This window comes from Podarcis raffonei, chromosome 10 (assembly GCF_027172205.1).
Source record: "Podarcis raffonei isolate rPodRaf1 chromosome 10, rPodRaf1.pri, whole genome shotgun sequence".
Lineage (NCBI taxonomy): Eukaryota > Metazoa > Chordata > Lepidosauria > Squamata > Lacertidae > Podarcis > Podarcis raffonei.
The window spans coordinates 72930430-72941165 of NC_070611.1; the positions used below are offsets into that span (position 1 = coordinate 72930430).

At 47.1% G+C, this 10736-nt stretch overlaps 1 protein-coding gene across 1 annotated transcript in view; it reads right to left on the minus strand.

Annotated features, from left to right (window-relative positions):
* The window catches only part of KCP (kielin cysteine rich BMP regulator), a 99118-nt gene extending 96082 nt beyond the window's left edge, over positions 1–3036 (minus strand). Inside the window, exon 1 of the mRNA XM_053404655.1 lies at positions 2552–3036. Within this exon, the coding sequence (XP_053260630.1) occupies positions 2552–2669 (118 nt within the window). The 5' untranslated portion in view covers positions 2670–3036. The remainder of the gene's footprint in view (positions 1–2551) is intronic.
* Between the last annotated feature and the right edge of the window lie 7700 nt (positions 3037–10736).

Genomic DNA, 10736 nt, shown 5'->3' on the forward strand with positions numbered 1-10736 from the left:
TCCCCTTCTATGAAGATCATCCGCTCTGAGACCCCACAGCTAATTCTCCCCTGGCCTCCTCGCTGGCCCAAGTAGGACCAATTCAGCCAGCTAGGCCTGGGGATTATCTAATGCTTATTTCCCCAAAATTGATTTTTGAATTTTATTGTTAATCATGTTTTTATACTGTATTTTATGCTGCTTTTATAATTAAAGTGTTTTAAATTTGTTGTTAGCCGCCCTGAGCCTGGTTTTTGAACCGGGAAGGGCGGGGTATACATAAATAATAATAATAATAATAATAATAATAATAATAATTATTATTATTATTATTATTATTATTATTATTATTATTATTATTATCTGTCCTGCGTCTTTCAGGAGACATTCAGGAGAGGGAGGAAAACTGCTCTCCACTCCTTCCACACCAGGCAAAATTGGCTATTTTGGTGCCTGATCCAGGGAATGCGAAACACTCTGAAGTCTCATTGGCTCCAGCGGAAGGGAAGAAGGATGCTCTTAAATGCAAAACTGGCTGGATCCTGCCTCTTTCCCCAGGGAGGGGAACCCAGAGGGCAGAGGAAGGTTCTGCCCCATGTGCTCTAGCAAAGAGGAGATGCGAACAGTTGCTTTTCCATCCAGCTGCCAAGGAAGAGTCTGGTTACTGGGATAGCTCAGTCAGTAGAGCAAGAGACTCTAAACCCTCAGGGTGTGGGTTCGAGTCTCACATGGGGCAAAAGATTGCTGCATTGCGGGGGGTTGGACTAGATGATCCTTAGGGTCCCTTCTAATTCCACAGCCCTATGATCTATGATCTAAGTGCAAAATGGGCCAGTTTGGGCTCCAGTAAAATTGAATCCCATAAAGGAAAACGTTCAATTTCCCTCTGTGAGTTCGTGGAAACATTTATTGTTTATTTTGTAAAATGTGTACACGGCTCGATTGTATTTATTTTCAACAATAACATGTTTCACAAAGTAAGATAAAGCAATAAAATTACCACCCAGAAAAAACGGCAACAATAATTTAATGCATTCCTGAAGTTAAAATGATGATAGGCCAAAAACAGAGCTTGCACGAACTCTGTAAACATCTGGAGGGGCTAGTCTAAACAAAAATGTTTTTAGTAAAGGTAAAGGGACCCCTGACCATTAGGTCCAGTCGTGGCCGACTCTGGGGTTGTGGTGCTCATCTCGCTTTGCTGGCCGAGGGAGCCGGCGTACAGCTTCCGGGTCATGTGGCCAGCAGGAGTAAGCCGCTTCTGTCGAACCAGAGCAGCGCACGGAAACGCCGTTTACCTTCCCGCCGGAGCAGTACCTATTTATCTACTTGCACTTTGAGGTGCTTTCCAACTGCTAGGTTGGCAGGAGCTGGGACCAAGCAACAGGAGCTCACCCTGTTTTGGGGATTCGAACCGCCAACCTTCTGATCAGCAAGTCCTAGGCTCTGTGGTTTAACCCACAGCACCACCCGCATCCATAAAAATGTTTTTAGGAGGTGCTAAAAAAAGTGATTTGAAGGTGACTGCCTGCTATCAATAGGCAGGGAGTTCTGCAGTGTAGATGCTGCCACATTTAAAAATTGAGTGTCTTTTGAATGTGGAACATGGGGATCTGCCTTGCATCGAGGAAGACTCCTGGTTCATCCAGCTCAGCAGCTCAGCAAGGTTTCAGGCGGGGCCTGTGCTAGTCCTGCCTGGAGAGGCCATCAGGGTCTGAACCTGGGACATTCTGCTTGCCAAGCTTAGCACTGAGCCAGGAATCTTTCCAAAGAGGTACACAGAAAGCCGTCTAATACTGAGTAACTCCATTAGTCCATCTAGCTGCATACTGCTTGCACTGGCTGGCAGCTGCTGGTCAGGGTTTCAGGGCAGTGGACTCACCCAGCCTTGCCTGAAGGTCTTGGAGATTTGAACCCAGGACCTGACAGCAGTTTCCAGAAAGAATAAAAACAGCTAAAAGCAATTATTTAAAATGTAAACTGTCCCGTGATCCTCGGACGAAGTGCTGTATAGAAATTTAACAAGCAAACAAACAGACAACCCTCAAATTCAGAGAAGCAAGAAACTAAAAGCAGATTTGAACACACACTGATCCACATTTTAGATATCTGGGTAGACTTGGCTAAGAAAAAAATATTGTTTTAGCAGGCGCCGAAAAGAGCACAGCAGAGACGCCTGCTGGGATGTCCAAGTGGCAGGGAGTTCCACAGGAAAAGATGGATTTCTTTAAAAACGTGGAACGGGGATGGCGCCTGGCTACTATTTCAGGATTTAGAAACCGGAGGAAAACACAGACTGTAAGCCAGTTTTGCAAACCGTAAAGCCATGTGAATGAACTGACCCCAAATACCTGGAGAGGGACGCGTAGACTAATCCGGCAAGGCTCTGGAAGAAAAGTTTCCTTGCCCTGTCCCCAAGAGGCTCACGGAATGAGAGAACCGTAGAATTGGAAGGGAACACCAAAGGTCATCTAGCCCAACCCTCTAAGGTTCAGGAATCAGACCCCCGATTCTCAGGGGGTCCCAAAATAGAGGTGCCACCCCCCAGAGAGAGCCAGGATCTCGGACTTACCGTTGTCCCCATAGTAGTGGAGGGGGGTTTCCTGGGCGGCCCCCGGGAGGCTGTGCCAGGCGCCCTGAACGGCCAGCGCTGCCCACTGGACGGCGTAGAGCTGCCAGCACCCCGGCATGGCCCCTGCGCCCCAGATTCATCGGTGGGGGGCACCCAGAGGCGGCGGCGATGGGGCAGGGGCTCCTTTTCAGCCCTAGGCAGCCGCGCAGGAGGGATGCGGTGCCAGATGCGCCCAAATGCGCGCGGGCGCGGAAGGTTCGCAGCGGGCGCTGCGGCGATGGGGCAGGGTCCCTTCCGGGGGTGGGAATGGGGGTCTCAAGCAGCCCCCTCCCCACAGCGAGTCCTGAGAAGGGGAAAGGTCTTCAAGGAGGAGGAGAAGGAAAGGGGCTGGTTGAGGATGGGCGCCGCCGCCGTGCAAACCCGTCCCTGCTCCTCCTTCGCCGGCGATGCGGGGCTGAGCCCACCCCACACCGCCCCACGGGGGGAGCAAGGGGGAGAGAGAGGCTCGGCTCGGGCAGGACCCGCAGCTCCCGGGGTGGGAGCGAAAACCCGAGGCGGATCCCGGCTCCGGATCAGAAGCAGCAGCAATAGGAGCGCGGAAAGGGAGCGCACGGTTAAACGGCGGAACGCGCGCCCGCAGGGCATCATCCGTCACTGCATCAGAAACGCCGGCTGGATGAGGCCCGTGGTCCATTCATTCCAGCATCCTGTGATCACAGTGGCCAACCACATGTCCATCATGGGAAACCCGCAAGCAGGATTCGAACTGAGTTCCCGCTGCGAAGCCCTTCTCCCTCGGCCATAGCTGTCAACTTTCCCCTTTTCTTGCGAGGAATCCTGTTCGGAATAAGGGAATTTCCCTTTAAAAAAGGGAAATGTTGATGATGTATAGATGGCACTTGACTCCTGTTAAACTAGCAAAGATCTATCATAACTGTGATAACCTATGTTGGAAATGTAAAGAAAAAGAAGGAACTTTTTACCATATGCGGTGGACCTGCCCTAAGGTGAAAGACTTCTGGGAAAAGATTTATAATGAATTGCAAAAAATGCTGAAATATACATTTATAAAGAAACCAAAGGCCTTTCTTCTTGGAATGACAGGTTTGGAATTGTCCAAGAAAGATGTTAAATTATTTTTGTATGCCACAACTGCTGCGCGAATCTTATTAGCTAAGAAGTGGAAATTGCAAGAAGTACCAACTATGGAAGAATGGCAGATGAAGATGATGGATTTTTCGGAGCTAGCCGACCTGACCAGAAGAGTCCGTGACCAGAAGGAGGAGGAGTATCAGGAAGAATGGACGAAACTGAATGACTATTTAGTTAAATATGTGAAGTTAAATTAATTGGAAAAAGCTTGCAATTGCCAGATAGGCTTAGGATTTAAATATGTAATATGATGAATTATTATGTTTAATGCTGAATGAATATGAAAGAAACAGGTTAAGCGATCAAGTTAATTATATAAGAATTTGGATTTGGAAAACCGTTAAAATGACATATACTGAAATTCAACTAGGGGGATACAAGGAAGTCACTTAACAATGTTAATAAGATTAGTTTTAATAAGATTATGATTTATGTTTGTTTGTTTATTTGTTTGTATGTTTATAAGTTTGTGAAAATCAATAAAAAAAATTGAGGGGGGAAAAGGAAAACATTGACAGCTATTCTCCCTTCCTGCGACAAGTGAGGTTACAGGGAACCAGGCAGAGGGCCTTCTCGGTGGTGGCCCCTGCCCTGTGGAACGCTCTCCCACCAGATGTCAAAGAGAACAACAACTACCCGACTTTTAGAAGACATCTGAAGGCAGCCCTGTTTAGGGAAGTTTTTAATGTTTGATGAATTATTGTATTTTTAATACAATAAAAATATAAATAAATGTATGGTTGGGGTATAAATTTATTATTATTATTATTATTATTATTATTATTATTATTATTAGTCTCCTAGGTTTTCGATCATGCAGCAGTATCATAATGCCATTACGCAAACTTTTGAGACAACCACATGGTGACTATTGTGTACATTCCTTCTTTACGCAGCACAGAGTTAACCCATGGAACTCCCTCCCACAGGATGGCCACCAACTTGATCTAGGTCCGTATAGTTAAAGCCATGGTTTTCCCAGTAGTGATGTATGGAAGTGAGAGCTGGACCATAAAGAAGGCTGATCGCCGAAGAATTGATGCTTTCGAATTCTGGTGCTGGAGGAGACTCTTGAGAGTCCCGTGGACTGCAAGAAGATCAAACCTCTCCATTCTGAAGGAAATCAGCCCTGAGTGCTCACTGGAAGGACAGATCCTGAAGCTGAGGCTCCAAGACTTTGGCCACCTCATGAGAAGAGAAGACTCCCTGGAAAAGACCCTGATGTTGGGAAAGATGGAGGGCGCAAGGAGAAGGGGACGACGGAGGACGAGATGGTGGGACAGTGTTTTCGAAGAGACAAACATGAGTTTGACCAAACTGCGGGAGGCAGTGGAAGACAGGAGTGCCTGGCGTGCTCTGGTCCAGGGGGTCACAAAGAGTCGCACATGACTAAACGACTCAACAACAACAAGCAGGTAAGTATCCCGCTGACCACTATCAGAGACAGGATACCGGGCTCAGTGAGTAGGGCTCCCTTTATGTACATTTTATTGATTAATTGACTTATTGATTTCCTAATTCCACCTCAACTGGAGCTCGAGGTTGCGTAATATACTCAAAAGCAAAAGGGTGTGTGTGTGATTCTTTCCTCTCCCATGAAAAAGAGAGAGAAGAAATTGTGCACGATTCAAAGTTGTGCCATCAGCTGATGATGATGTATTAGGTTCATTGCATAAAAGGTAAAGGTACCCCTGCCCGTACGGGCCAGTCTTGACAGACTCTGGGGTTGTGCGCCCATCTCACTCAAGAGGCCGGGAGCCAGCGCTGTCCGGAGACACTTCCGGGTCATGTGGCCAGCGTGACAAGCTGCATCTGGCGAGCCAGAGCCGCACACGGAAACACCGTTTACCTTCCCGCTAGAAAGCGGTCCCTATTTATCTACTTGCACCCGGGGGTGCTTTCGAACTGCTAGGTTGGCAGGCGCTGGGACCGAACAACGGGAGCGCACCCCGCCGCAGGGATTCGAACCGCCGACCTTTCGATCGGCAAGCCCTAGGCGCTGAGGCTTTTACCCACAGCGCCACCCGCGTCCCTAGGTTCATTGCATACTTGGGAATAAAACCCTGCGTTGCTTGCATAAATTTGTTTGCAAGAAGTATTGGCACCCTCATTAAAATGCTGGTGTATCAGGCTGCACATTCTGAATGCAAAGCCCCCAGGGCCTAAAAAAATATGGCTACCCCAACTGGCTACTGGAGTGGCTAGCAGGAGAAAATACACTGACATATGTCAATCAGGGCTGAAGGCTCCTTGGAATGCTGCTGCCCCCTAGTGTACAGATGCGGCACTGTCTAGCTGTTTTGGGTGAGTTTTCATTACAGTGGTACCTTGGTTCTCAAACTTAATTTGTTCGGGAAGTCCGTTCCAAAACCGAAACGTTCCAAAACCAAGGTGCCCTTTCCCATAGAAAGTCATGCAAAATGGATTAATCTGTTCCAGACTTCTAAAAACAACCCCTAAAACAGCAATTGAACATGAATTTTACTATCTAACGATAGTATATCTCTACTGGGAAAACCATAGCTTTAATGATACGGACCTTTGTTGGCAAGGTGATGCCTCTGCTTTTTAAGATGCTGTCTAGGTTTGTCATTGCTTTTCTCCCAAGAAGCATGTGTCTTTTAAGTGCCTTGTTGTGGCGAAGGGGCTATGAGCTATGCCATGCAGGGCCACCCAAGATGGACAGGTCATAGTGGAGAGTTCTGACCAAACGTGATCCACCTGGAGCAGGAACCCGCAAGCCACTCCAGTATCCCTGCCAAGAAAACTCCATGGACAAAGGCAACAGGCGTATAAAAAAATAATTTGTTACGTTAAAATAATAATAATTTAAAAATCGGAAAAAAGAATTGTAGTGTTGGAAGGAGGTTAGGATCCAACCTCGGACTTTCTGAGATGTTCCAACCCCAAAGTCCCCCCTCCCACTGAGCCCATCTCCTGAGCGTGGGGCAGAGGGGAGATGGAATCACAGCTGAGCTCCCTCCCACCCACCCCTCCCCACTCACACAATGACCCCCAGCTGGCCCCCTTAGTAGCTGCGATGTTTCTAACCTCTCCATCGCTCCAGTCTGCTAATCCTCTTTGTTAGCAAAGCCTATTACCCAGGATGAGTGTGTGTTAGAATGGGCGCAAGGCTAGGGTTTCCCTCCCTCGCTGCACACCTTGCCGTCCCTCCCCCCCCCCCCCCGCCTTCCCTCCCAGCCACACACTGAGATCCAGCTTGCAACTTTAGCAGCCAGAAAAGGCACCGCCCACATTCTGGTCCATTGAGTGGGGTTAATCTCATAGCCTATGTCATTCTCCCATTGTTTTTTGATTGGGTCTAGGGGGGTTGTTTGATTGGGTCTAGGGGTTTTTTTAAGACAGCATCTTAAAAAGCAGAGACATCACCTTGCCAACAAAGGTCGCTATAGTAAAAGCTATTTTTCCCAGTAGTGATGTATGGAAGTGAGAGCTGGACCACAAAGAAGGCTGATCGCTGAAGAATGGATGCTTTTGAATTCTGGTGCTGGAAGAAACTCTTGAGAGTCCCATGGACTGCAAGAAGATCCAACCTCTCCATTCTGAAGGAAATCAGCCCTGAGTGCTCACTGGAAGGACAGATCCTGAAGCTGAGGCTCCAATACTTTGGCCACCTCATGAGAAGAGAAGACTCCCTGGAAAAGACCCTGATGTTGGGAAAGATGGAGGGCACAAGCAGAAGGGGACGACGGTGGACAAGATGGTGGGACAGTGTTCTCAAAGCTACCAGCATGAGTTTGACCAAACTGCAGGAGGCAGTGGAAGACAGGAGGGCCTGGCGTGCTCTGATCCATGGGGTCACGAAGAGTCGGACATGACTAAACGACTAAACAACAATAACAACAAGGGGGTTTGTGGGATTTTGGAGTAGGATTTTGTATATTGCGGATACCATCCCTTTACCATTTCCCTTTGTTGTTAGGAGGAGGTTTTCGAAGGTTGTCAGGGGCCTAGTTGCTGATTTTACTGTTGGGTTGTTTAAGAGGGCATGTAGCTGCAAGTATTAGTCATCACCCCAGAATTGGCCCTACTAAACATCTTCCAAGACAACAATGCCCATTTACACCACAAATAACTCATAACCCACCTACCTTCAGCAGCCAGAAACACCATAACCAGACACTGGAGAGACCTGTCAGGAGTAAGCATGGACCAATGGTACCAAATAGTATGGGAAACAGCCCTACTAGAAAAATTAACTAATAAACTGAAACTGACACGCGGACAAACAGAAGAAGACTCCTTTACCACGTATGGCTCCCCTTTATCACATACAGAGCCCAACAAGACAATGACAATAATCCACCAACAGCATACAAATCAATATGGCTAACCTGATCCAAAACACACACACACCCCACTCACACATGAAAACAAAACAAAAAAATTTTTTCAGTAGCACCTTAAAGACCAACTAAGTCAGTTCTTGGTATGAACTTTCGTGTGCATGCACACTTCTTCAGATACACTGAAACAGAAGTTGCCAGATCCTTCTATATAGTGAGAAGGTGGGGAGGGGTATTACTCAGAAGGGTGGTGGGAATGGGTGATTGGCAGATAGCTGTGATGAGCCTGTTGACGACTCTTAACGACTCCAATAGGTCTTGCAGGAAAAAACAAAGATCACCACATGAAAACAAAGATCACCACAGACAATCACAAACAAACAACCACACCCTAGGCCAACCCCAACCTCTCTCACCACCAAAGGAACACAAGTGAACAGCACAAGCAACACTGACACCAAACCCTACATGTTGTTGTTGTTGTCGTTTAGCCGTGACCGACTCTTTGTGCCCCCCTGGACCAGAGGACGCCAGGCACTCCTGTCTTCCACCGCCTCCCGCAGTTTGGTCAAACTCATCTTTCCCAACAACAGGGTCTTTTCCAGGGAGTCTTCTGTTCTCAGGAGGTGGCCAAAGTCTTGGAGCCTCAGCTTCAGGATCTGTCCTTCCAGTGAGCACTCAGGGCTGATTTCCTTCAGAATGGAGAGGTTTGTTCTTCTTGGTTTGTTCCCTACATACATTAAGCATAATAGAAACATCGCCACCCGACCCCACCTCCACCCATCTTCCCCCTCCACCCCTTTTCTTCCTAATGTCTCAACAAATGAAACGGATTTGTAAAAATGTTACATGGAATAAATACGAGAGACACTACACATACTTCTGTAAAACAAGAAAATCTTTAATAATAATAATAATAATAATAATAATAATAATAATAATAATAAAAAATAAATAAAACGCACCGCCCTGGGACTCCGATGGAGATCTACGGCATCACCCCCTCGGAGGGGGGCATGATCAGAGAATCACAGAACCATAGGCTTGGAAGGGAATCCCAGGTGTCACCTAGTCCAATTCATTTTGTTTGTTTTTTAAGTAGTTTGTAAAAAGTTCCCATTCTTCTTTAAAGTTACGGTTGTCCTTGTCTCGCAGTTTGTACGTCAATTTCGCCAGTTCTGCATAATCCATCAGTTTCTCTTGCCACTGTTCATATTATCCAATGGGGAAATATCAGGGAAATTGTATTTTCCTGAACAGGTTCTCCATCTCCCACACACGGTCATCTGACCCCTGCTTCAAGACTTCCAATGAATCATAGAATCGGTCCAGTATATCTGAAGGAGCGTCTCCACCCCCATTGTCCATCCCAGACACTGAGGTCCAGCGCCGAGTTCCTTCTGGCAGTTCCCTCCCTGTGAGAAGCCAAGTTACAGGGAACCAGGCACAGGGCCTTCTCAGTAGTGGCACCCGCCCTGTGGAACACCCTCCTAGCAGATGTCAAGGAAATAAACAACTACCTGACATTTAGAAGACATCTGAAGGCAGCCCTGTTCAGGGAAGTTTTTAATGTGTGACATTTTAATGTATTTTTAGTCTTTGTAGGAAGCCACCCAGAGTGGCTGGGGAAGCCCAGCTAGATGGGCGGGGTACAAATAATAAATTATTATTATTGCTGTTGTTATTATTCTGTTGAAAGCTGCCCAGAGTGGCTGGGGAAACCCAGCCAGATGGGCAGGGTATAAATAAGATCTGTGCACCGCTTGCGAGTATGCTTAATGCAAAGCAGAGTGCTCGCTGCTCCACGACCGGCCTCTCTCTCTGGGTGAGTACATGCAAGGGGTTGGGTTATTATTAAATGCAGCTCGGGTTATTATTATTATTATTAAGAACTGGGAAGGGACCTCAGGGGTCATCTAGTCCAACCCCCTGCAATGCAGGAATCTCAGCTAAAGCATCCCTGACAGCTGGCCCTCCAACCTCTGCTTAGGAACCTACAAGGACGGTGAAATATACTCAGAGTCAAGTGTGGATTTCATGCTCTTTATTCAGCTCATAGTAGAGGAATAGAAGTTCCCCCAAAATATCTGCTTTATATACATTATTTACACAATGGGCCACACATGATTGGCTAATCCTGGGATTCTCCTGTAGGCCAATCAGGTTGCGGATTCACTTCCACCTGGAGCTGGATTGGGTGGCTCCTGCGGACCAATCAGACTGCTGCATTCTGGATCCTATTGTTCTAGAACCAGTCAGACTGCTGCATTCTGAATCCTATTGTTCTAGGACCAATCAGACTGCTGCATTCTGGATCCTATTGTTCTAGAACCAGCCAGACTGCTGCATTCTGGATCCTATTGTTCTAGAACCAGTCAGACTGCTGCATTCTGGATCCTATTGTTCTAGAACCAGCCAGACTGCTGCATTCTGGATCCTATTGTTCTAGAACCAGTCAGACTGCTGCATTCTGGATCCTATTGTTCTAGAACCAGTCAGACTGCTGCATTCTGGATCCTATTGTTCTAGGACCAATCAGACTGCTGCATTCTGGATCCTATTGTTCTAGGACCAATCAGACTGCTGCATTCTGGATCCTATTGTTCTAGAACCAGTCAGACTGCTGCATTCTGGAGCCTATTGTTCTAGAACCAGCCAGACTGCTGCATTCTGGAGCCTATTGTTCTAGAACCAGCCAGACTGCTGCATTCTGGATCCTATTGTTC